The sequence below is a fragment of the Nematostella vectensis genome, chromosome 1, assembly GCF_932526225.1.
Source record: "Nematostella vectensis chromosome 1, jaNemVect1.1, whole genome shotgun sequence".
NCBI lineage: Eukaryota > Metazoa > Cnidaria > Anthozoa > Actiniaria > Edwardsiidae > Nematostella > Nematostella vectensis.
The window spans coordinates 9,394,161-9,422,116 of NC_064034.1; the positions used below are offsets into that span (position 1 = coordinate 9,394,161).

General features: G+C 39.1%; 1 protein-coding gene across 8 annotated transcripts; it reads right to left on the minus strand.

Moving 5' to 3' along the window:
* Nucleotides 1–24: 24 nt before the first annotated feature.
* On the minus strand, nucleotides 25–27,942 carry LOC5520425 (transcription activator BRG1). Of its 8 annotated transcripts, none has more exons than XM_048730200.1 (40): nucleotides 27,829–27,942; nucleotides 25,516–25,610; nucleotides 22,003–22,528; nucleotides 20,415–20,700; nucleotides 19,988–20,114; nucleotides 18,922–19,028; nucleotides 18,487–18,727; nucleotides 17,383–17,855; nucleotides 17,138–17,258; nucleotides 16,813–16,976; nucleotides 16,535–16,601; nucleotides 16,083–16,193; nucleotides 15,819–15,947; nucleotides 15,280–15,393; nucleotides 14,813–14,863; nucleotides 14,660–14,722; nucleotides 14,443–14,550; nucleotides 14,218–14,304; nucleotides 14,070–14,116; nucleotides 13,665–13,742; nucleotides 13,380–13,444; nucleotides 12,758–12,945; nucleotides 11,247–11,381; nucleotides 10,673–10,768; nucleotides 10,302–10,343; nucleotides 9,777–9,854; nucleotides 8,991–9,026; nucleotides 8,835–8,915; nucleotides 7,278–7,493; nucleotides 5,872–5,914; nucleotides 5,677–5,755; nucleotides 5,214–5,322; nucleotides 4,798–4,899; nucleotides 4,247–4,273; nucleotides 3,696–3,803; nucleotides 2,357–2,396; nucleotides 1,690–1,769; nucleotides 1,373–1,468; nucleotides 1,076–1,172; nucleotides 25–733 (listed from the first exon to the last, which is right to left on the minus strand). In XM_048730200.1, the coding sequence occupies exons 2-39, from the start codon at nucleotides 25,582–25,584 to the stop codon at nucleotides 1,092–1,094; spliced, it is 4,671 nt and encodes a 1,556-aa protein (XP_048586157.1). In that variant the 5' UTR covers nucleotides 25,585–25,610; nucleotides 27,829–27,942; the 3' UTR covers nucleotides 25–733; nucleotides 1,076–1,091. The 8 variants fall into 8 exon arrangements, with proteins under 8 accessions (XP_048586157.1, XP_048586149.1, XP_001640179.2 ...); XM_048730192.1 differs by having other exon boundaries at nucleotides 25–923; XM_001640129.3 differs by having other exon boundaries at nucleotides 25–1,172; nucleotides 5,884–5,914.
* Nucleotides 27,943–27,956: the final 14 nt, after the last annotated feature.

Here is a 27,956-nt window from a genome sequence, read left to right on the forward strand (position 1 = left end):
GGCCGTGACTGAAAACTACAGCAATAGGTTTTTTTTCTTTTAATGGGAATAACTTGTTACTAAAGGTTTTGCAGCATGTATCTGTAAATGTGAATATTATATTAAGCTATACTAGGCTTATAAGTAGCTGAAGCATGGCCCTAGGTACGAAATAAAAGTTAAACAACTGACAAGAAAAATCTATTGTTTCTTGTAGTGCAAGGGGAAGGTAACATATTCACAGGGCGCTTGTGTGTATTATAACCTGTCGTATAGTGGAAATTGCTATCCTGAAAAGACGTATCTTCCCTTTTTTAATGACACGATTTCATTCCCTTCACAGTTATTGACAATTCAGTGCACTCTAGCAATGATTTTTTAGGTTTCCTAGTGTCTAATCTCTAATGATGCAAACTATCTAGAATTAGAATTGATCAAAACAATCACGTCGCATGAACTTTTTCAAACACTGCTACTTGTGTTGAGCTGTCGGCCATGTCATTGTAGCTCTTGTCTCTTGGGAGCGGAGGCACACTGCTTGCTATTTTCTCATCTGTGAGGGTTAGGGAACACTTCGTGCTATTTTCTCATCTGTGAGGGGGAGGGCACACTGCTTGCTATTTTCTCATCTGTGAGGGTTAGGGAACACTTCGTGCTATTTTCTCATCTGTGAGGGGGAGGGCACACTGCTTGCTATTTTCTCATCTGTGAGGGTTAGGGAACACTTCGTGCTATTTTCTCATCTGTGAGGGGGAGGGCACACTGCTTGCTATTTTCTCATCTGTGAGGGGGAGGGCACACTGCTTGCTATTTTCTCATCTGTGAGGGGGAGGGCACACTGCGTGCTATTTTCTCATCTGTGAGGGGGAGGGCACACTGCTTGCTATTTTCTCATCTGTGAGGGTTAGGGAACACTTCGTGCTATTTTCTCATCTGTAAGGGGGAGGGCACAATGCTTGCTATTTTCTCATCTGTGAGGGGGAGGGCACACTGCTTGCTATTTTCTCATCTGTGAGGGGGAGGGCACACTGCGTGCTATTTTCTCATCTGTGAGGAGGAGGGCACACTGCTTGCTATTTTCTCATCTGTGAGGGGAGAGGGCATAATACTAGCTATTTTCTCATCTGTGATGGGGAGGGCACTGCAGTGTCGACCGACGTGGTCACAGAGTCTGTTTCCATATCAGAGCCCTCCTGAAAAAAAAGAAGAGAAAACAAACGTTTTAACCGACAGTTACACAGATAATTACACAGCACCTCTACTTAATGATGAGCATCTAGTTTATAAGAGTAAATAGCCGAGCTTTGCCTTGGCTTATTGGAAATCGAAAGGTACAATCACCCTGAAAACAGTCGATGGTTAAAAGAATACTCGAGATAAATCCCTTTCTCACCTCACTACTCTCATCTGCCCTCTCCGAGGGAGGGTACGAGTCTGTCCCATCAACATCACTAGGTCTGGACCGAGGAGGGCGACCACGCCTCTTCTTCTAAACAGAGGGGTGAACAAGTGCGTCAGCTTAGCATTTGTTATCCATGAGTCGTTTCTTATGCAATTTAAGATGAAATAATCTACAGGCACGAATCCAAACCTATTTACAAAATTTGTAAACAAGTAACCCCCTGGTTTAGAGCTAACCCCTTGCTTAAGAACTAAGCACATAGCAAAATGATGTACTTTAATATGTTAACACTATCAGAAGATACGTACCCCGCCTATCTCGGCGCGAGCCTTCTCCACCGACTGCTTGCCGAGCTTAATGCGCATCTTGAGCGACGAGACACTCCCACCTGGCCAAACGTCACACAGTTAAGTATGTGACAAGTGACACAAGGTAGCACGTGACAAGTCACACAAGCCAGCACGTGACAAGCCACACAAGCCAGCACGTGACAAGTCACACAAGCCAGAACGTAACAAGTCACACAAGCCAGCACGTGACAAGTCAGACTCGAGCTATCAAATATTTTAGTAGTAATTTTGCACAATTTGTTTTAAGAGAATGTAAAATATAATGTATCATATCAAAGGTTGATACTTTTCTTGAATTTATTTGCATGCATTCTGTGTTTTTTTTGTCTAATGTCCAAGGGCCTACTATCAAACCCCATTCAAGGAGCTGTTGAGTTCTGATGGTGTTAGCGAAATCATTTTATTGAGAAATCATAAAATAACCTTAAGGATAATGATATTTTCATAGATGACAAGATATTTTAATATTCAAAGCCCAAAGAACATTGTCAGATCCAGGTGGATGTGTGAGTATTGCTTTTCTACTATACCCATTCTAAACACAGTATATTCTGTTGCATGCCAAATTATCCAGCCAGGGTGAACACATTTGTATGTTCTTTGTGCAAGTAATGTGAAATGTTACCTTCGACATCCGAACCAAGACTCTCTCCATCGTTGTCACCCTGCGACAAACAACATTATTTCCTTAGACATAGGTCATTATAAGACGACTGTGTCAAGCCAAGACCGATAATTAAAAAGTTATATAGTAACCCTACAACAAGGGAAGGAACGATGGAATAAATTAATGGAATCTAATTGAGAATTCAAATGCGGCCCGTGAAAATTCGCTTTCAGGGGGTTCTCCACCAATCAACAACTAGACGTGTTTCTTTTAGGGTCTCGGTAAAGGTAAACGACGTGTCTGCGGAAAAAAAAATTTTGTCGCGCCGCAATTTTCACTACATGTACAAACTATATATCAAATAAAACATTAAAGATTGAATTATCTCCTGCAAGTTTTATTTTTGCAATAGCTAATTCCGTGTTTAAGTTTTGAGGCCTCACACTTAAAAGTACGGAGTTTACTCTAGAGCGTAATGCACCTTCGCGTTATTGCAGATAGATGGTCTACCAAAGTGTGTGAGGACTTTTTGTTATTTGACATTGTCAACAAAATACCACGATCCAAAGTTGGAACTCTCATTTCTGGAGAAATTTGGACACGAAGTGCTTTAAAAGCGATCTTCAGTTGAAAATCGAAAATTCCTCACACACTTTATGACATGGCATAATCATCTATCAGATCTCGAAAATTTGAAGGCGGTATCTTAAAACCGTCGCAAGGTTACGCCCGACAAGCTCGACTTCTCGCCTCAAAATAATACGCTAGAAAAGTCAAAGATTTGGCGTGAATTCACGGTCAACAGGTCACGGGAAACAGCAAAGGCCCATTTTAGCCGTCTTATTGTTTTTGCAAAAATAAAGTTTAGAACTATTGATACAGGTTTTGCAAAAACCAAAAAAAAAAAACAGTGGTGTCAAATTTACCTTTACTAAGACCTTAAAAATTTGTATAGAACCCCTACAACAAGGGACATTAAAAACGATGAAATAAATTAATGGAATTTAATCTAGTATTCCACTCTACTAGCTTTTGGCTCGTTTTTCGCACGCACCTATATTTCACCTATGATGCCCTATCACACCCTCTTGCCTATGGCCCAACGTCATAGCACATGTAAACACGAGATGAACACACGGGTATCGTCTCGGACCTCATGCCGTTCACAATGAACACGGTCAGAGGACTGTGCTTGTGTGGTCAAGTCTAACATTGACTGTGATTAAGCCAACGACCTGAACTGCGCTTGTGTAAAAAACACAGACGCTGGTCAAGCCTGCTATGGATTGGATCAGGCGAAAACCCTGGATAGTTTGAATTACTTTTGGAAGCGCTGCTGTATTTAGTTCTCTTTTACCTCTTCTCTATCTGTGGTGTCTTTGTCGCTCTCCTGGTCCTGCGAGGTCTTGGGGATATGCAGTTCCTCGCCAGACTTTACTTTGCTCATGGCGTGGTCGAACAGTGACTGAAATAGTAAAGTATTCCACGTTACAGAGGATTTAAGCTGTTTCTTTAGCCTCGAGCTTTCTAGAGTTCTTGCAACATAAAAGTGTTAGCAACTTTTAAAGAGCCCATGTCTGCCATGTCACTGTCTTCTTCCAAATTGGAAGGCAAATTATTTACCGAAATTCCAAATTATCATGTAAATACAAAGTTTACACTACATCGAACAATTTTTAACTTTTCGAAATCAATCGATAGAAATTGATACTTTATTTTGGTCAATGGTAGATGATTAAGACTATTTAATTCGATTAAAAAGGGACATTATTACAATGAACAATATTCACACCTGTAGCTTGATGGAGTAGAGTAGAAAGGGACATTATTACAATGAACAATATTCATACCTATAGCTTGATGGAGTAGAGTAAAAAGGGACATTATTACAATGAACAATATTCATACCTGTAGCTTGATGGAGTCATCAAAAATCTATAATAGCAAGCATAGCAAAAAGAGTTAGAAACCACACACATGGAAATTTGTAGATCAGGAGCAAGATATAAACTGGATGTCCCAGGGCCTACTATCAAACCCCATTCACGGAGCTGTTAAGCTCTGATGGTGTTAGCGAAATCCTGAGAATGCTGTTGCACACCTTCTACGCCTGACGATCATGTGGTCAGTCCTGCCAGGGTCTAGCGGTGTGCCATGACTAGCGTGACATTACAAGTGTGTGACATTTGTAGTGCTACTAGCGTACATTTTTTCTAACGATTATGTGGCTAGTCCTGCCAGGGTCTAAAGGTGTGCCATGACTAGCGTGGCATAACAAGTGCGTGACATGTATAGCCTTATTATACTGGATATTAAAGTGCAATGAGTAACATGGCATAGCAGTGTCATATTTGTATTTAAAGGGTTAGTCAGGGTTAGTTAGGTTACAAGGATCCCTCCACAATGTGGCTGTGCATGTTGTGTGTGACATTGTATCTGGCATTAAATAAGTGACTCACGATAGAGCCTTCCATGTTGTAGGTCTGCGCATTGCGACACATTAGCGTAAAATCTTCATCAAGGTCTTCCAGACATCTGTATTTGTGCGAGTTGATGCGTTCCTGAAATAATAAAGCATGTTCATTATCAGGCTTAAAAAGCACCCATCTTAAAGTTGAAGAAGTGAAGCGAATATATGATGCCTAGGGGTATCAAGGGACAAAAGGAATTATTGTAATACAATAAGCAACAGGATACCAAGGAACATAGAGAAAGCGGGTAATACAATAGTTAACAAGATATCAATGGGCGATGTATTGTATAAGTTTGGGAGATGATATGTGCTAGAAAAAGCCAACAGAGGCGATGTCGGTAGCTTCTTATAAACAGTACAGAAGTTGTCAGAGAATGTTACCAGCAGGACAGTAATGCTCACCCTTATTTTGCGGATATCGACAGGTTGCTTGATGATCTGGTAGTAATCCGGCAGGTCCTTTTTGGTAGGTAAAATGAGGAATGGCTCTGCCAGGCTACGACCGGTGTCTCTACAAGAGCAAAAAGAGTAAGGCCTTGAGCAAACAATACCAGTATTGCTGGGAAAACACACAGCCTTGGTAGGCCAAGAAATGTGGTGCTGTTTGTACATCATCTTGGGTGATCCTACGACACTTATTTTGTCCTTGGATCAGCTAAGCCAGAAATGCTTGGAACCTTGGGCATTCCTAAGTTATGAAGTTTAAGAAAAAGTCAACGAATCAAAGCAAAAACCTTTGATTGTCAGACACCTGTCTACAACGTATAGAAATATGAGGTAAAAAGGTTTTTCTCAAACATAACTCTTCCATGATAAGTAGTTCTATTATCAGCACATACAAATCGTGGATAGTAAAACGACTTACTCATCCACATGTTTCACGACATATTTCACAAGTCTCTTCATCTTCTTTGTCAAGTCAGGAGGGTTTGGCGACAGTCTCACTGTAAAGTTTAAATGCTACATGTCAGGTTCACATCTATGCAAGAAGTACGGCCTAGATACGTACAGAGAAATCGAGTAATTCAAAATCAGAACGGAGGGAAGGGTGTTTCATTACTGTTTACTGCACCTGCAGGGGGCCGGCCTCTCTTCTTTTTCATCTGAAACACAACAGGCATCCGTTAAGTGCCTCTATTAATGGCATGACAACGACTTTTAGAATTGTTTGAATTACGTAAAATTGCCATCAAGGCTTTTTTTGTTTTTAGACACAACGTTGCGATAAGTTCGACTCAGTGCAGATTGAAAGGTGTAACTCACCGCTTTTTTTAAAGACTCATCCTTAGCATGAGGTTGACTCACCTTAGGTGTGTCTGGTTCCTCAGTGCCTGATTAGCAGCTTATTCTATAGAGTCATCATAACCACGAGGTTGACTCACCTTAGGTGTGTCTTGTTCTCCAGTGCCTGATTAGCAGCTTATTCTATAGAGTCATCATTACCACAAGGTTGACTTACCTTAGGTGTGTCTTGTTCCTCAGTGCCTGATCAGCAGCTTATTCTGTAGAGTCATCATAACCACGAGGTTGACTCACCTTAGGTGTGTCTGGTTCCTCAGTGCCTGATTAGCAGCTTATTCTATAGAGTCATCATTACCACAAGGTTGACTCACCTTAGGTGTGTCTTGTTCCTCAGTGCCTGATTAGCAGCTTATTCTATAGAGTCATCATAACCACAAGGTTGACTCACCTTAGGTGTGTCTTGTTCCTCAGTGCCTGATTAGCAGCTTATTCTATAGAGTCATCATAACCACAAGGTTGACTCACCTTAGGTGTGTCTTGTTCCTCAGTGCCTGATTAGCAGCTTATTCTGTAGAGTCATCATAACCACGAGGTTGACTCACCTTACACATAGGTGTGTCTTGTTCCTCAGTGCCTGATTAGCAGCTTATTCTATAGAGTCATCATTACCACAAGGTTGACTCACCTTAGGTGTGTCTTGTTCTTCAGTGCCTGATTAGCAGCTTATTCTATAGAGTCATCATTACCACGAGGTTGACTCACCTTAGGTGTGTCTTGTTCCTCAGTGCCTGATTAGCAGCTTATTCTATAGAGTCATCATTACCACAAGGTTGACTCACCTTAGGTGTGTCTTGTTCTTCAGTGCCTGATTAGCAGCTTATTCTATAGAGTCATCATAACCACAAGGTTGACTCACCTTAGGTGTGTCTTGTTCCTCAGTGCCTGATTAGCAGCTTATTCTATAGAGTCATCATAACCACGAGTTTGACTCACCTTAGGTGTGTCTTGTTCTCCAGTGCCTGATTAGCAGCTTATTCTATAGGGTCATCATTACCACAAGGTTGACTTACCTTAGGTGTGTCTTGTTCCCCAGTGCCTGATTAGCAGCTTATTCTATAGAGTCATCATTACCACAAGGTTGACTCACCTTAGGTGTGTCTTGTTCCTCAGTGCCTGATTAGCAGCTTATTCTATAGGGTCATCATTATCACGAGGTTGACTCACCTTAGGTGCATCTGGTTCCTCAGTGCCTTCCCGCCGCCTCTTTTTCGCCACCTTCCTGGTCTTCTGGCGTTCCTCTACCTCCTCCAGGCAGCCATCCTCAATGGCCTTAAGCCATTGCTTCTCGGTCAGGTGCTCGCTGTAGTCCACCTTCTTTCGCTGCCTTGAGCCACGTGCGAACATCTTCTCTTCCTCCTCTTCCCAAGTCAGACGCTCCACCTGCAAATTACGAACAATGCTCAGATAAGCATAACATGTTCCACCGGCACATTAGAAACAATGCTGAGATATACTGATCAACCTTAACCCATTGGCTATTTTGAGCTGAATTGACAAATTCAACAGACTGAAAACAGATAACTCCTCCCCTATTTTAAGTTTTATACAGCCCGTCAAAGTCAAACACTGCTGCACCTAGTCAGCGGTAACCTAGTTTTCCAACAGTGCTTTGCAGTCCCATTTTTAATTCCTTGTCACTGTGCTAATATGAGCACAAAATATTGATGGTTGCTTGTATTTTTTTTTTATCAAAAATTCAGCTATGAGCATATTAGGAGAGTGTCTTAGGACACCATGAAGTCTATTGGGGCATAATTGAGTGCTGTGCTTATGGATATTTGCAAGCAAAGGTGGATTCATGGTGTTTTTTTTCTTTGGCTTTGCCTGGATAAGAAAATAATTTTCCAATGAATCACCACAGCTCTCCTAAATGCCGTCTTTTTCTTACTTCAAATTGATTCCAACATTGTTTAAAGTGCTATTCTGGGCCTGTATGACCTGGCATTGATTTGAAAAAAAAAAAAAAAACTTTTGGGAAGAGGAGTGATTACTGGCCCTCCCCTCGTGGGGTTTTCCCCAGATCTTCCACAATGCTTTCAATCCGTAATGATGGCATCCAAGTGGTTTCACAGCCTTCAAGGAGTGGACATTGTGTTTTGAGGCCATGGAAATGAACCTGGAGGATAGGTATCTATTTGTGTCTTGAGATGTGTTTGCTGATCTTTCTTCCTTGTGTGGTATTTTGAGCGCTTTGTTGAGAGGGGTGATTTTGCTTTTTTTCCTTGTAGTTTATGAAGCCAGTAAAAGAAAATTGAATGGAGATGCTTTCAAATTTTAAAGGATGGATAGCTAAGGCAACAGCAGGAGGTATTTCCAGACGCTCTTTCAAAAATAGTCAAACTAACAAAATATCACAACAGTGATAGAGATTTGTACGACATTTGTACAACAATGTCTCAGGGTCTACTATCAAACCCCATTCACGGAGCTGGTGAGCTCTGATGGTGTTAGCGAAATCCTGAGGATGCTGTTGCACACCTTCTACGCCTGACGATCATGTGGTCAGTCCTGCCAGGGTCTAGCGGTGTGCCATGACTAGCGTGACATAGTGTTTGTGACATCTGTAATGTATATACATGACTTATGTAATATATATGACTTTTGTATATACATGACATATTCTGGCGATCATTTGCTCAATATATTGGTCTAGCTGTGTGCCATGAGAACTGTATATGACATTCACAGCATTACGTTGTGGATTATAAGTATCGTACAAACCTCATTGTCATCTTTTAGAATCCATCTGGGCAGCTCATTGTCTGCCATCAGACGAGGGCGACGGCGGTGTGTAGTTGGGTCCTGCCGTATAAGATAAAAGTGTCAATAAATGAAATAAAAGGCATGATAAGAGATGAATTCAAAGGACATCCCTACCCTGACTTCAGTTCTGCGTCGTTCAATGTCCATTCTCTAAAAACAAAAATACACACACACAAGAGATGAACAAATATCATGACAACAGCTAATAAAACAGCTACAACAACGACAGTTTTTAGTTAAATCAATTTCGGACCAACAACCCAGATCAAATGGGTTATAACGAGTTGACACTAAACTAGAGAATTACTTTAATCAGAAAATTAACACATTTGCTACTATACCAGCCTAAACAGAAGGGTTCGATTCAGGCTAATCATTACAATTAATTACACAATACCTTTCCGCAGGGGGCTGTGAGCTTTGTTGAGTAGTTGGGAACTAATGTTGCCAAGTTGGCAACCTAAGTTCCCAACTTCGATTTTAAAGTTAGGCCCTCCAAAATGGAGAGAAATCCTTTTATGAGGCAAGGGCTAAAATGCCAACCATGTTCGCGAGATTATACTTAATAGTGAATAAACAATTTGTTCTATTTCTAGTCACCGCTTTTTATCTTAAAATGTCAATTTGATTGTTTGGAAGCGGTGAGTGTGTACGTGAAGGCTATTTTTAGCTCTCTGCGTGGGAACACTTCTCATTTCCTTATCAGAGTTCAAATAAAATTCAAATATAATAAACTTTGCAGTGTAATATTTTAATTTCTGAAGTTGGGAACTTAGGTTGCGAATTTGGGAACTTAGGTTGTGACTTGGCAACATTAGTTCCCAACTACCCGTAGAAAAGAATTGTGGAATTAAGTGTAAAGTCTTATCATAATTTTTGTCTTGCTAGCAAACTACGAACCTGGTACAGCTCAAATTCCTCCTCTGAACGAGCAATCATCTGGTTAACCGTCTCGTCATCCGGAACTTCACTCTCTTCCTGTATCACGACAAATATACCAGAACACTCAGCAAACACACCGACAACCCGTTATATGAACAGATGTAGGATGATATTCCACATAAACAAGAAAAACAGATGTGGATGATACACGTATATAGCACGAAAGTCAGTTTAACAAAACAGACAGCGACTGACAAACAGCCCAACAAACATAGAAAGTCCATGACATGTGTTTACAGACGTATGCACAGACAAGAAGTGAGTTTGGCAAACACATGGGCAGAGGAGATAAAGAATGTGCAAATTGCCTACAAACTCTAAGTAATGATATGGTACAGTCTGACCTGATTCAAAGCCAATCCTTCACAAATACCCTGCCACCAAATATTGAAGTGTTCAAAAGTTTTGGAAGGTTGAATGTGGTGAGCATTTGTTGCAGATTGGGCATTGGACAGCATGCCAGCTGATGCGTAAAGACCCTACCATAGCTGCACTGGAGGCTCCGTTTGAGTTGGATTTCGGAGCCTGATTATTAAATTAAAAACATTTGTACTTGTTTCTACTAGAAGTTAAAAAATCACTTGCACGAGCGAAGTGTATGGTTAAGTTGGAACTAAACAAAACTTGCACGAAGTTGACACAGGACAAAGTATTAACCTATTTCCTTAACTGAACTGGCTCTAACTGCTCAGTCAACCAAATAGGCTTAAACGCTGTTAAAGACAATATTACTGTGTACACTAAATGATTTTTTGTAGCAATTTTGTTGATAGTGTTTATCATATTGTTACGCCTTGTGCTGCTAGCATGAAATCGTGTTAACTACTGTTACGTGGAGTGTTGTGAGCACTTACTTCATCATCGTCGTTCTCTGTGTCCAGAAGTGCCATCAGGAAGGCCTTTCGCTCACTGGACGTGGAGTTCTGGTTAAACATACCAGCTTGGATGACCTGTACACACGAATGGAAACCTTTATTAGAAAAAAAATCGATAATAGAGACATCTACAGTCTGCTCTTCCTATAGCAAGTAGATCAGAAAGATCAAATGAAGTTTGAACTGTTTTTGAATTATGCATTGTGTTAACATTTCCAATATAATAAATAACATAATAATTTCCATTAATGGGCATCAAAAAATCTTGTACTTGGAAATTTTAAAGCAATAGTTTTGTAGAAACATTATTGTGCAAATAATGTGTTGATTGAAATATCGTTATTGAAAGCTGTTACATTGATTTTGAATTTTCCCAAAGGCAATGTTTTTCTTTTTCACTTTCCATGCCAAATTCAATTCTATATGCACCCCTGTATAATTTTTCAAACGTTGACAAATGTTTACATGGTGATTAAGTGCTTCAGCTAAAACTATGAAAATCATGGATATCACTTGATACGTGGTTGTTGGCAGCTATATTTACTATCTGTACCTTTTCATCAACATTGAGCTTGTATCTGGCCGCAGCGAGGATCTTTTCCTCCACACTGTTGACAGTCATCAATCTAAGTACTCGAACTTCTTTTTCTTGTCCAATCCTGTGGGCACGATCCTGGGCTTGGAGATCCTACAGGGGACAGACAAGCCATGAGTTGCAATATATATCCTGCCATATATGGATATGGTAAATGGCACAAGAATTAAGAGGGACACGCATTATAATTATAAATGGCACAAGAATTAAGAGGGACACGCATTATAATTATAAATGGCACAAGAATTAAGAGGGACACGCATTATAATTATAAATGGCACAAGAATTAAGAGGGACACACATTATAATTATAAATGGCACAAGAATTAAGAGGAACACGCATTATAATTATAAATGGCACAAGAATTAAGAGGGACACGCATTATAATTATAAATGGCACAAGAATTAAGAGGGACACGCATTATAATTTGAGAAGAGTGTCACCTGACACATTCAGTTGTAAGCCCACAAACACTGACCGTTTCGGGAAATTTGTAACTAGTAAATATGCATGTGAGTTATAATTTGTATTGTCGCACGTCATGCTGACCGTGCCTGTAATTCAGGACTCCTGCAAGTGGCATGATTAAACATATTATTATTATTATTATTATTATTATTATTGTTATTGTTATTGTTATTGTTATTGTTATTGTTATTGTTATTGTTATTGTTATTGTTATTGTTATTGTTATTGTTATTGTTATTGTTATTGTTATTGTTATTGTTATTATTATTATTATTATTATTATTATTATTATTATTATTATTATTGTTGTTGTTGTTGTTGTTGTTGTTATGGATACACAATACCATATAATATAGCGACATAGGTACAAAATATCATGCCTTATATGGACACACAATACCATATAATATAGCGACACAGGTACAAAATATCATGCCATATATGGACACACAATACCATATAATATAGCGACACAGGTACAAAATATCATGCCATATACGGTGACGCAGTTACAGTATATGATGTGTACAGACAAACCATTAAGACAAACTTATTCAATATGACTTACAAAAATGTCTCAGGGTCTACTATCAAACCCCATTCAAGGAGCTGGTGAGCTCTGATGGTGTTAGCGAAATCCTGAGGATGCTGTTGCACACCTTCTACGCCTGACGATCATGTGGTCAGTCCTGCCAGGGTCTAGCGGTGTGCCATGACTAGCATGGCATAACAAGTATGTAACTTTTGTAGCATTACTGGCAAAAATGACTTATACCCTCGTATCATGTGGTCAGTCCTGCCACGGTCTAGAAAGTCAGCTCTCTTATAACTCATATCGAATTACCTAAATTAAATTGGATTAAAGGGATCTCAGGTACATCCTACAAAAACCATATGCTCTAACTTGCCCTGTTTAGACAAGTTTAACAGTATGTTCAAATAGATCATAGGGCTCTTTGTTATCATCCATCCCGATGTTTGATAAAGTGCAATACTAACCTGGTGCGGATTCCAGTCGCTGTCAAAGATAACTACAGTGTCAGCAGCTTGGAGATTCAGTCCCAGGCCTCCAGCTCGTGTGCTGAGCAAGAAGACAAAGTATGGAGAGTCCTTTGCATTGAACAGTGAGAGCAGCTGACCACGATCCTCAGACTTGGTGGTTCCATCCAAGCGCAGGTATGGGAAACCTAAAATACAAGCAAATGATCAGACTTGCGACAATCACTTTCAAGGTACTGTATGGGAACCTAGAGCACTGGGAAATGATCAGACTTGCGACACATCCAAGGTATGGTAAACCAGGTAAACCTAGATGCAACCAGGTAAACCTAGAAGCAATGTAAATCACAAAGTGCAGCTTGAATCATACATTGCTTTAAAACACAGTTGCTCTTGAAATTGAACTCTGTTTCCCAGAAAGTAAGCCTTAGTGAATATCAATTATGGAGCAATGTTATACAATCTAACGTATGGGTTGCGGTCGGGATGGTGAACATTGCAACTGCTGTAAACCGAGGATTATACTGCAGCATTGTGCTAAGGTTAGAGCGGTTGGATTTTGACCAGGTCATACATGGTCAAACGAGTTTCTATAACTATTAAGGTCACTGTAGTATTGTACCTTTCCAGTTGAAGTAGTCTTCCAGGATGGTCATGAGTGATGTCATCTGACAGAACATCAGCACTCTACAAACAAACAATGTCACATTTGAGAACACCTCTCAAAAACTATCCATAATACGTATACTGATTTCAAACCTCTTTACAGTTGTTCATGTCTTTTGTGTGTATGCTATGAAAATAAAGGGGGTAACAATACTATGACAACTCTTACAATTCTTTTAGTCAACCTCAGAGATCTGAGTTCAAGTAAGGTATCTACTGCATTTTGTCTTGGTTTTCTTACCTGTGCTTATTGCGTTTTAGCTTTGGTAAGATTCTATCAAGGAGTTCAAACTTTCCAGATGCCCTGTAGATGTCAGGTCTGTAGTAGAGAATAACACAACTTAGTAAAGTGAACCATGGTGCTTGACAAGTAGTTAAAAGGACTAACAAGGGTAGCACAGATTTGAGCAACAACAAAGACTATAAACCATCAAACTACTGTTTTATTATGAAGGAAGGATATTTTCAAGCAGATTTATTGCAAAAGTTCGCTCAACAATGTTAGATCTACACTCACCATGATATTTTTTTAGATTCCTAATAGCGATATTAATGTGACAATGACTGATGTAAAAATTTGCCTAACTGTATGATATAGTACGCCGAGTGAACACACATTAGTGCGTCTAGTTCCATAAAAACTTACCCAGTTACTATGCCACCATGGAAGCCAAGGTGTTCAGCAATAGACTCCTGCACAATAACATATATTTTTCAGAACCTTGATGTGAGCTTCAGTAAGTAGATAACTTAAACGACTGAAAAACAAATCTCTGTAAACCACATTACTGCACCTCAATGTGCTGAAACATGAATGGGTGGTTGCAGATCTTCCTCAACTGCATGATGGTGTTCATCAGGGTCTTTGTGCCACCTTTACCCTGATAAAACAGAATCAAACGTTTTATATCAGCAGAGTACAAGAGGTATAGACTCAAATGCCTTACAACTTAACAAATAACAGTATAGGAGCTGCACAATAACATCACAGTAGCTATACACCATCATTACCAACTTACCTTTTTGTCTTTCTCAGAGCCATCTGTCAGAAGAACACCCTTTTTGTACATGTGGTTGTACAGGATTCTCTGTAGAATTGACATGTCGCACTTCACAACATACTCAACCTGGCAGAGACAAGACAGAAACAATAAGATAAGAAGTTATAATATAAAAGAAGATGACAGGAAACAGCATTTCTTTTAGGCCTGGAGTAGGCTTGTGTATAATACAAACCTTGTCAGGCAGCTGAGATTCTACTTCTTTTTTCAGACGACGCAACAAGAATGGTCTAAGAACCTGGCCACACAGAGGACAGGGGCAAGAAGGCATTATGTATCATTGTATACAACAAACAAATTTTCAAGGTTTGCAAGTAAAGAAATGTACCTTGTGCAGACGTCGGATGATAAGGATAGTCTCTTCCTCATTTAACTCCACCTAGACATCAAAAAAAGGTGGATGAAAGAGTGATTATAGCACTTTATAAATTGGCATTTACATAGTTGCATGAACATAGGGTATAATCATCTTACTACTTAGTGCTTAAAAGTCACAGTTAATAAAAATGTCCCAGGGCCTACTATCAAACCCCATTCACGGAGCTGTTGAGCTCTGATGGTGTTAGCGAAATCCTGAGAATGCTGTTGCACACCTTCTACGCCTGATGATCATGTGATTAGTCCTGCCAGGTCTAGTGGTGTGCCATGTGTGATTCATTGTGTTACTCATAAGAATATCTAATATCCTGATGATATAAGGTTGGAATACTTGTGTGAGCATGCAGGCATGCAGGCTGTTAATGCCGTCATTGTGTAAGGTCCACATCATAATATGTGATAGAGCTATATAAGTACCTTCTCTCCAGTCATGGCAAATGGGGCATTGAACCACTGCTCAAAAGTGCTCACAGACTTAAAAATGGTCGGGAGGAGAAAGTTAAGCAGAGCCCACAACTCAGGCAAACGGTTCTGTTTGAAGAAAATAACAAAACAACAGTCAAGGGCTGACCAAGCCTTTATAAAGTGATCACTTGCTGACCAAGCCTATAAAGTGATTACTTATCATATTATTTACAGGCCAAAGAAAATTATAGAAAAAAGTACATACAAATCATCAGTTATGTTACAAAACACATATGAAAAGTACCCCTAGTTTTTTCAAAATCTCAATTTTACCATCATGAGACAAATTATATTTTCATTTCCATTCAAACATCTAACACAAGTACAGTTAGCTATGATATGCTATGATAGCTATGATACGTTAATTTTGATCTTCATTTGAGCTAGTAACATGTAACACATGAAATCCAAGAGTTTCTTTCTATTTCAATTTACATTTCAAAAGCTCAGACAGATTTCAACATCTAACACAAGGGCAGGGCCAAAGTCACCTGTAGGGGAGTCCCTGTCAGAAGGATCCTGTGCTGGGCGGCATAGTGGGTGTTGAGCACCTGTGTCAGTTTGCAGTGATGGTTCTTCATCCGATGACCTTCATCTACCACCATGTATTTCCAGCGCACCTGTGAAGATAGCCAGTTATTAAGTAGCTTCTTTAAAAAAAGTTATAGAATCACTGTCCAGGACCAAGCTTTACTAGCACTGTATCCTCCCCCAGTAAACAGACACCACTGGTTGATATTAGAGCAATATCTTACCTTGGCTAGGATGGCCTTGTCTCTCATCACATACTCATAAGTAGTCAGCACCACATTGAATTTGCCAGTTCTGAGTACTGCTCCAGCTGAGCGCCTCATGTTAGGGGATCCCTGTTACCGGACAGAACATTTAGAACAGATCATCAGGTGGCAACTAGAACACATCACCCGGAGACAATTGAAATACATCATCAGGAGACATTTAGAAAACATTATAAGGTAAAAATTGTAGCAAATCACAAGGAGACAATCAGAACACATCAACAAGAGAAAATTAAAGAACATATCATATTGTATATATCGGGAGACAATTAGAGAACATACAGTATCATCAGGAAACAAATAGAGAACACATTGACAGGAGACAATTAGAGAACACATCAACAGGAGACATTTAGAGAACACATAATCAGGAGACCATGAAGGAAATAAAACAGTGCATCATTATGTACCTTGTAGCTGACTACAATAGCAGAAGGAGCCCACTTTTCAAACTCCAACTGCCAGTTGGATAGAGTCCTATACATTAAAGAAAAAAATATAATAAATTACTGAATTCTCAACTTGGACAGGGAAAATGAGAGACTACATAAATATGATCAGGGGATGAAAGTGACCTACTGGAGTGGAATAATATACATACTGTATGGACAGGCAAAAAGCTTCTTTTAATGAAGACTACTTGTCTTATAAGGGACCATGACCAGGAAATAAAGACTAGCTGACTTACGAGAGAGGGACGATGACCAGGAAGGGACCATTGAGGCGTTTCTTCTCGATCAAGTAGCTGAAGAGTGCAATGGTCTGAATAGTCTTACCAAGACCCATCTCATCAGCAAGAATTCCATTTAGGTTGTTGTTGTGAAGTGATACCATCCATTCCAGACCGGCCAACTAATGATAAACAAAGTACCGAAGTGATTAAGGCATTACTTACAGTAGTTAGACAAAATATTCAAATTTCACATGCACTGAGGAGGAGTTTCCTTATTATCTACCACCAGTGAGACAGTTATAAAGTTGAAAATTCATGTAGCAATGGGCATTGTATGTACCTGATATTCCTTGAGTCGGCCTCCCACTAGCATGCTGGGCTGTTCAGTGATGGTTTCTTTCATGCTGTGAGCAATGCTGTAGTAGTTGATGGCTTCCTGAGGGTTTTCTGATTCCAGCTCACTGTACAAGAATACGAGAGTGAGAAATAGTAGGTAACAGGCATGCAAACCAGTACAAAAACAGCAAACTGAATATGAAATGTGAGAATCACCATTACCATGCACAACCAACACAATTAGCTTACCCCTCATCATCCTTGCCATACAGCTCTTTTCTCTTCTCTCTTTCACTTTTCTCCTTAGACTTGACATCTCGGTACAGCAAGTTCTGTGTAGATTCTTCCTCTTCCTCCTCCTCGTCCTCATCATCATCTTCGTCTGACTCCTCGTCCTCCTGGCGTGGGGCAACAGCATACCCTGGGTGAGTAGTCAGCCAGTCTTCTAGCTCGCCGGCAGTAGGGGCATCATCCCCCTTCAGAACTTCACCAGTCTCTGTATCAACAACTGGGATGTGCTTGTCAGCATCTGGTGTCTCATCATCAAAGTCTGACTTTCTCCTCACACGACCTTTCTGTAGTTTCTTCTTGTGGTCTCGCTTGTGTTGTTGTACCATCTTGGTCAGGCTGGCAATGTATTCGTCTGTCTGACTGAGCAGGTAGTGCAGACGCTTGTCCTTCTTGTGATCAATAAGCTTTCGATAGCCCTCTTCATCCTCAGCCTGAATAAGTCACAATAGAGACATCAATAACACAATTTGGTGTATATATATTAACACTCTTGTACATACAGTGGACAATTTTTACGACTGCAACTTTGTTAAGATAAAAAAAGTGAATACATCAAAAACAAGTCCAGTGACGAAAAATCTCCAAATCCTGTAAGACTCAATCGGGTGAGTACACAAGGAGGTGCACGGGGTGCTAGCGCACCCCCCTTGGCAGCCAAAAAGTGGGTCATTTCTTATTAAGGAATCTTCAAATACCATGCTTTTTCCATATAATACCATATGATACGCGCCTTTCAATAGCATTCTTAATGTGACAACGTTAATGGGAATGACATCCTTTAAGTGGCATGATTTGATTGCACAAAGTCAGAAATGAGATGAGTTGTATATACCTTGAAAGTTTAAACACACATAAAAGATGTTTTTTTCCATTTGGCATAATCTACAAGGAACTACCAATTTACGTTTTGCTCTACAAGAATTGGAATTAATGCATATTGTCTGTTTAAGGGCCTATCCAGCGGATAACTTTTCCAGGCATTGTGCAACTGTCCCCTGTTTGGTTACTTGTAGTGATATTGTGCAACTAAACTCATGTTGAATTCGTAACAACTTTTCTTACCATAAGCCTTCTCATTCTTTCTTTCTCTATTCTCTCCTCCTCCTTCTTCTTCTCTCTGTCTGTCACCGAGTGGTAGTTCATGACAGCCTTATTCAGCTTGACAATCTTGGACTGCACAGATCGGTGGTACTCCTTGAAGTCCCGGGCATGCTGCAGAATCATGTTCAAATACTCCTGGTGCTTCTGCCGTCGCTTGCGTTCTTGCTCCATCTTTTGTTGCTTCTCAAGCTTTTCAGTGATTCTAAAATATCAAAAATACAGTACATATAATATTGTAGGTATGCCAATTCTTATATTAGTTAAGTTTGCAAATACTTATAGTCATTGCCCCAGAACATATCTTCATAGTCCATGCAACAAAAGCAGTAAACATAAGCAGCAACTTTAGATTTAGGTGCAAAAAATGCAGCAGAAAATTCAACTTTGACAATGTACCTTGCTTCACGAAGAGACTGTTTCTTGCTGCGTTTGTATGCTTTAGAGTTGAGGGCTGTCTCTAGAGTGGTGTCTTTCCTTGTGCATGCAACAACCTCATGCCGCAGCTGAAGTAAAAAGCAACAATGATGGAACATGGATGTTAAAGTCAAGGGGACAAGAGGTATGGTAGACCTTAGACATGGATGATTAATTAAAGAGAACTGCTACCTAACTTGTACCCATCTGACAAACGTGACTGATACCTCTGAGAAGCTAAAGTATGAAACGTGCGCCTGCACCAAGTGCACACAGTTTTTTTAAAAAAAAGGGGGCAGTATATGGGTCAGCCATATACAGAAGGGTAAAGTCCTAAGATGCATTTGTAATTAAGTGATGACATACCGTATTTCCCGGCATATAATGCACACTTTTTACTCCCAAAATGACCCCGAAAAATGGGGTGTGCATTATATGCATAACCCATTGTTCTCAGTATGATAAAAGGCAGGAATCAATACGAAAATGCGGCGATACCATTGTACTGTAGGTGAGAAAAAGTCATAAAATCGCTTAAAAATAACATAGTAAAAGGTATTAAAAAAAAATATCTTTTATTTCCTCATCATGTGTTTTGTGAGAAAATAAGCCCAAAAACTCGCCAGAAAAACAGCAATTATTTATGCTTCCTTCGCGATTTTCTTGTTGTCCTCTTTGCACCTCGTTAAAAATGGAACGAACACAAGCTAGCGTTTCGATGTTCCATGTGAAAATAAAAATGTACAGCGATGAGAATAACAGCTTTACAGTTGTGCTAAGATGCGCTGCTTACAATTAATAATTAAAATGAATAGTGAATCGGAACATTTATCTCATCTCGATACTTCTGTTTCTTTTTTGGTTGTTTCTCATTTCCTTGTTTTTTTTTCTATTGGGGTGTGTATTATACACAGGTTATTGATTTTTTTTTTAAAGGCCTTGAAAATTGGGGTGAGTATTATATGTGGGTGCGCATTAAATGCCAGGACATACAGTAATCAATTTGTTTGCCCAAGGTGGTTGGCTGATAAACACTACAAATCCTTGCCTGTTTCTGGAAGTTTAGAAGTCTGAGGGCACGTAATTCAATCATAGCCTTGATTCGCAGGTCATCAGGAAGGTTCCCTGGAAGGCCTTCTAGCTCTTTGATCCTCTGAATGATTCTAGCCTGGATTCTAAAACCAGAACAGGAAATTTAATTACCAATCACGCTTAAAAATAAAATCTGACCTCCCACTTAACATAGTTATCAATGAAGGATTCACTGTCCCAGATGGAGAGGGCCAGGTTTTTACACCTCTGTAAAAATTGATGTCGCCAAAGATTAAATCCTTATAGCTTGGGAAACAAAGCTCGTACCACTTAGCTATGTATGTATTGTACCACTCTCAAACAGATTTAAAAGCTGCACCATTCAGAAGTTTGGTATACAGTGTACCATGTCAGGCATACAATAAGGGAGAGTTTTTGCTTGCCTGTTTTCCCTTTCCTTGAGTATTGCCACAGGGTCTAATCCAGTGGGTTTGGCCACTGGTGCCAGCTGAGACTTGGTGGGTGTCTGGCCCTGTGACTGGGGCTTGCGTTGCTGTTGCTGGGCCAGCTGTTGCTGCTGTTGTTGCTGCTGAGCTAGTGCCTGCCGCTGCTGCTCTTTCAGCTTCTGTTGTTGGTTGGCTGCCGCAATGGCACTTGCGGCAGCACCTTTGGCGGCCTGGAGGCCAGAGCTTGCTTGTGGTTTGCTCGACCCTTGCTGCATCTTTTGAGCTGAGAAATTGAAACTTTAAATTAACAAAAAGGCAAATAACAGAAGAAAAAATTGATCATAGAGGAACCTTTTGTAGGCTCTCTTGTATATAAGGCATGCATAATGGGGCATAGTCATGAGGGAGTGGCAGGGATTATAATAGAAGACGCGTGGGCAAAGGTGTGGAACCTTCAGCTTGAATAATATTAAATTACATAAAACGAGTTGGCGAAAAGATGACGAAATCTTGCTTCTTCATTTAGAATTGAAAGCAGGAGAAACCAGACTGAATTGAGTACGCATATATGGCAGTTAAAAGATAGGATAATCAATTACACAGTACGTTGGAAGATAATAGCTAGAGCAAAGGCATATTCTAAGGAAACTGAGATGCAATTTATGTACTACAGAGAAACATTTTATAATTATGAAGCCAGAGATGGCAACACTTAACAAGTGAAACGAACTGGTTTCCACATGTACAGTAGGCATCAACGCAAATTCATTCTAAAGTTAGGTAATTATTAGGCGATTAAAACGGCACGCACATAAAGGTGAGCACCATTTGTAACAGTTTTTCAATTTATGCACACTTTACGTAGATAAACATTGATGTCATTGAATGATAGTTTAACTGAGGAGTGGACCAACGGCAGTGTTGGTCTACGAAACATATATATATCAGTAAAAAAAAAGGTGAGGCATGGGAATATTGTAGGCCATCTGGTCAAGTAATTGTCAAGTAATTACTTACAAGTCATGCCTGGTATATAAAGTGTGTCTGGTCAAGTAATTACTTACAAGTCACGACTGGTATATTGCAGGCTGTCTGGTCAAGTTTTTACTTAAGTCATGCCTGAAATATTGTGGGCTGTCTGGTCAAGTATTTACTTATGAGTCATGCCTGGTTTATTGAGTGTGTCTTGTCAAGTAATTACTCACGAGTCATGCCTGGTATATTGTAGGTTGTCTTGTCAAGTATTTACTTACGAGTCTTGCGTGTAATATTGAGTGTGTCTTGTCAAGTAATTACTTACGAGTCATGCCTGGTATATTGTAGGTTGTCTTGTCAAGTAATTACTTACGAGTCTTGCCTGTAATATTGAGTGTGTCTTGTCAAGTAATTACTTACGAGTCATGCCTGGTATATTGTAGGCTGTCTTGTCAAGTATTTACTTACGAGTCTTGCCTGTTATATTGAGTGTGTCTGGTCAAGTAATTACTCACGAGTCATGCCTGGTATATTGTAGGTTGTCTTGTCAAGTATTTACTTACGAGTCTTGCCTGTAATATTGAGTGTGTCTTGTCAAGTAATTACTTACGAGTCATGCCTGGTATATTGTAGGCTGTCTGGTTGGGTGCAGGTGAACTCGCTCCGGATGCTCCTGTTGTTGTTGGAGCAGTTCCCTGACTTGCTTGTGGTATGGCAGAGCTGCTGGGCATGGAGGGTGCAGTTGATGCCTGCTGTGCATTCCCTGCTCCCATACTTGTGCTCATTGATTGTGACTTTGCCTGTTCTCTCGGCTTCAGTGCTTCCTTGACATGATCAGGCAATGGTTGGTTTCTGGATAGGAGCTTGTATGCCATGATTTGAGCTCTGAGTTGCATAAGTTGCTGTGAATTGAATGACTTTGGTAAGGCTGCAGACATGTTGTCTGATGATCCCATTTCACTCGTGTTACCAGCTGGGATAGAGGAATCACTTGCATGCATGCGAGACATGCTGCTGCCCATGACTTGGCTGGGATCTGACATATCCATCATTGGAGGACGTGCTCTCATCAGAGCCATCAACTGTGCATAGCGAGGGTCATTTTCAAGCCCCTTTTCTTGCATTGCCTGAAGAGCCTGTTAACAGGAGATGAGATTGTCAGAGAGCACTATCTAAAGCTCAATAAGGGCTGTCAAAGAGTTTCACTGACTTGGTAGTACCACATTTGAGAAATAATCTATACTTTATACTGTATAATACACTAAGGAATGGACTGTGCTCCACCTTTCACAGAAAAAAAACGGCTGAGCTAAAAAACTCTGAAACCATACCATTTCCACACATTACTGGAGAAGAGGTGTGCAAATGTTTTTAATTTCAATATTATACCGGGGAGCAGAGTTCTAACTCACACGTTTTTGTAAGGGAGAGGATTACACTCGCAAAGGCGCACTTTTTCCAGACTTCACAGAAGCACAAAAATAATTTATTTCCTGCAGCAGAAAGGACTAATGACCTTCAGACCTCCGTGTCTCTCAAGAAAAACACACTAAAAGTATACAGTAATAAGTCTATTTCCAAAAATATTATCAAACCTTTGAGCTCACAGAAAATAAAATCTGAAAAAGAATTTGAATACTTGCTGTAGTTTCATTGTATAGATAGATTAATTGAAAACACAACCACCTTTAATCGTTATTTAGAAGGGCATTATTCCTACCTCGAAAAGAAAGTAAATTTTTTAGCTCCATCACGCATAAACAAACCGGAAGAAAAGAGCTTTTATCTACAACTGCAAGACTTTTGAACAACTTTAATTCAATCCATTAAAGGATGGTGCATAAACGCTTATTTATTGAGATGGAGATGGTGCACAACACTTCTACTTATATCAGATCAATCTCGGTATAAAAAATACTCTTCAATTTTTTTTATAAAAGCAAAAGGTTTGTTCTATACAAATAGTTGGCAGTCATTTTGTGTTTTCAGACCCACATACATTTTATGTCACATCGGAATCGACCACCAAATAACACACTTAGCCCAAGAAAGCCAACGAAGCAAGGATAAACAATTCACTCTCTTGTTCACAAAACCCAACATATGAACGTGCCAAATGCCTTTTCACATTTTTATGAGGTAAATTAAATATGAGATAAATATATTGGGGACTCAAAAGAGAGGCATTTGTTTATTGTTTACGACCATTAATACCATTCCCCTAAAGCACCAGGAAGTCCAATACATTGAAGGATTGAAATATACCTTAAAAAGTTTTGTACAACAAAGAATTGCTTTTTGTGAATATTTCACGGGTAACCACTAGTAACATTTAATACTTACTGTATGAATAACTAGAGTATATTGTACATACAGTACTGACAGAAAGTAATGCAACCGAAAACTGACGGATTTCTCCGAAAATTTGTCTATTGTTTTTTTCGGCAGGTTTGCGCCATCCGTAATTTCAGCATCCAAAATTTCGGCGAAATTAAGGGTTATTGTTGTAAATGAGCTCTTTTTCTGTACACTGTACTTTCTCAGGACGAACACAGAGATATCGAAGCTGTATGTTACAGTATTACGGCATAGACGACGCGCGATTAGCGAACAACACACGCGACGTCTATGTTCACAATCGGTTCATGGCCAGTAATTCTAAACTAACGAAAGATAGACAATGCTAGGGTAAGCAAATTATGAAAACACAACTTGTTCCCGTTAAAAGAATACACTTCATTTGTAAGGAAATTGTTTGGAGTTTTGCTTGCCTAATAACTTTCGCTTTGCTGACTTACCTACACGGTCTCGTTGCGACTTCAATAAACAATGTAAATAAACACGATAGAGAGTCTTAAAAAATATATTTTACATGCAGAAATACAGTTGTATCTCATATTAATGTAAAGATTCTTTTGGTCTCTTTTTCAAACGGACATTTTTAACTAAAACTCGGTACGCAAAGCCACTCATTATAAAAGTTTTTGTGGCCGTGGAAAGCGTGTCGCCGTAGCGTCATCCAAGCCAATGGAAATGTCACACATCTCTAGATTCAACCTGCCTTTCTAAAACTTCTCAATAACAATCATGGAATTTTATTCTGAAATATTTTGCTTTTCCTTTGCCTGATAGTTCTCTTATGCAGCTCTGTCATAGTCAAAGTGTGTTGTTATTATTATACGGAAATTCCCGGGAACGACTGTTGTTATGATTGTCAAATGATTGATGAATCAAATCGCAATCTTGAGCAACACATTACATTTCTGGAAAAAAAATTACAGGATGTTTATTTTATTCGAAGTTCCTTCAAATAACTTACTAGTTGGTCTATATTTTGCGTAGTGGTGTCGAGAGGAGCATCAAAGTTTTCGTACGCACAAGTTTCAGAGACGACAGCGGCATTGGAGAGTAAAGCCCCATCTACACTAACAATTTTTAGTTGACAACTATATTTGTTGGCATCTACACTAGCAATTTTTCATGTCTGACAATTTTTAATTGCCGAGAAAAAGCAAACCTGCTAGCTTTTATGCAACTATAGTTGCCACATAAAAATTACCGACTTTGCTCCATCTACACTAGCAAATAAAAATTGTCAACTAAAATTGTTAGTGTAGATGGGGCTTAACAAGTTGTGTGACTATGTATTATGTGCTTTGGTTCCCCTTAAAACTTCGCTTTTGTATTAAACTATGATAAGAGAATCAAAGTTTGAGATTCCGATCAAGAAGAATCCTCTGCCTCTAAAAAATTAAAATTAAAAGTTCTGCGAAATCGCTTTGCCAACATTAGCCGATTAGTGTCTGTACATTCTCAGGGATTTCTGCTGTGCATATAAGTCTATCCGAAATTTAGGACGGTGAAATTTCGGCGATGTTCTGCTAGAACCACATTTGCCTATAATTCTTGCTTAGGTGAAAATTCGCCGAGATTCCGGGAGCGTGCAAAACAAAAGAATTTCGGCGCTGCCAAACTTTCGGCGAATTACGGGTGTTCTCGGATGTTATCGCCGAACATACAGTGAATTTTGGCAAAATTCAGTTGCATTACTTTCTGTCAGTACTGTATGTACATGTGCCACGTAAATACTAATAATTGTGGTTCTGATGCAAGTTTAACTCACCCTCTCCAGACGCTGCACATTTTCTGGAGTGTACTGGAAGCCTGGCAACGGCTTCATTGCGGCCGACATTGTAGCAGGGATTATCTACCAGTATGCTACAATAAGAAAACAAAACGCATCAATTAGTAATGTGTATATTCAGACTCATTATGACTTTGAGTACCAAAAGCATTAGCCTGACTTGGGGTGGCTTAACAAAGTTTTTGATATGCTAGGTTTTGGCATATATGCTCCCTAACAAAATAAAACTTAACGTTCTAACACTGTTACTCCTTCTCCTTTGTTGATGATGCTTATATTTAAAAATTTTGGACAAAAAAATGTCTGAAAGTTTTTTAAATTTAAATATAATTCAGTCTATACCTTTTAATATCCTTTTATTTTTGTCATTTGTGTGTTTTACTCAATCATCAGCATACTGTAAGGCATTAATAGCATGAGGTACTATTGATAGTAGACAACTTACACAAGGATGATCATAACGGCACCAAAAACGGCATGCATGCTCACGAATAGCTCACTAACCTTGTTGCAGTAAATCTAGAATGGCATTTTTTTCTTTTTTCACATTCTATGCGAACCACCGGGAACGTCAACGACCGTTTTGGAATATGTGAGAGTGCATGCCCTTTTTCATGCCGTAGATGTCGTCCTTGCATAAGGTCTCAAATGTTACATCATCAGAATAACTGCTGTTTTTTCCCTGTAACACTTCATTTTTTTTTACTTGAACTCACAATCATGATAACGTTATAAAAAAGCAGTAGATGAGCAGTTCTTTGTTACAGACATTACATTTGGAACACATTTTTCAATTTTTATCTTGTCATATCTTTGTTGCATTTAAGTGTTTAAATTATACTTATGTTTTTTTTAGTTAAGGCTATATCAACCTTAGATGCCCATGTTAAAAAAATAAGTAAAGCTTTTTGTTCCAATTTTAAAATTGTAGCTTTGTTAGTGTTACAGATGTTACATCAGAAATCTTACTAAAGATTTAGACAATACTTTGTTGTCAACAATTTGTTTGTACGAAGCATTTCTACACTTGTCCGAACTTTCACGGGTTGTTTATGATTTGTTGGACATAAAACGCACATGACTTTCCAGAGCCGACAGGGTGAATTGTTTTTTTAAAACCACAGGGAGCCAAATAAGGCAATTTCCATGCAGTTGATAAAACCAAAGTATTTGCATATGTTATAGTATTTTAGTTCCAAAATGATTAAGTATCAATCCTCTCTTATTTATCAAACAAACTATATCAGGCTTTAAAGAATTTTTTTAACTTTTTTGATTTTATTATAAATTTTCAGCCTAAATATCAATAATTTATTTTTCCAATTACAGATTTTCTTGCATAGTTTCTCTTGAAGAAGTTAATCACTTATTTTTGTTTTTGCATCTCACAACCAGTCTCCTAAGAAGTGGCTAAATCAATTAACATTTTCTTTTATTTTCTTTGATGGAATTGTTTGGGTTTCTTAGGTGGAATTGCTTAGATACTGTTTATTACCCTAATTCTTCAGAGCAAATGTAAATTTTTCAAAATAGTGGCTGGTCATAGCTGGCTGTTTTCTGGTCTTTGCCTGTTTTCTTTATCCCCTTCTCATATTTTTAGTATGCAGGCTTTATTTCCCACCAAAATATACAAAGCTAGCAGATTTAAAACAATATATTTTGAACCCTGCTTTCAGCACTATTTCAATGCCACCTTGCGGAATTGGATAACGATGGTACATAATTTACAAAGTTTGTGAAAGAAAATGTCCGAAAATTGGCTAAAAAATGTCCGAAATTTCATTGTCCAAAGTTTACCCACTGAACTTTTTCCAACCAAAGTTTTAAAGTATTATGGTTATCAAAGTCATATTTATGACCCTACATGTTATGTACAAAATTGTTTTTGCAACTTAAAGACAACAAATATGGAGTCAAAACAACAGAGTTTTATTCTTATTTTTATCCAATGGCTAGAAGTAAAACGGACACGTGATGCCGCCGACATGATAGCAGTCTGTCACTAAAAAATCGAAGTCATTTCACAAAGATATCATCGACTTAAACATATAAAACATTCTGGTAAAGCGATTAAAATGAATCCAAACCGACACACGATGCTCTGAAGCAAGACAAAGGCAAATGGATAAACGACCAAGTCAAAATAAGCTGTCTGAACGGACATATGGCAAACAAAGAGATCGCTAAAAACATCCGCATGTTCTAGTTTTGGCGACATATAAACAATATTCCTTCAAACATAATGTTCTAAATGGCTGAAATAACTATTTTAAAAAAGGAGAATTAACTCACCTATCGTAGGAGCGCCGAATTTAGGCTTCCAAACGACGATAAGCACTTCGCTACTCCGCCATGGCGGTTCGGCTCTCTGAACGGAGGTAGCCTCGTTTCGAAGACGACAAAACAATACTAGCCCGGGC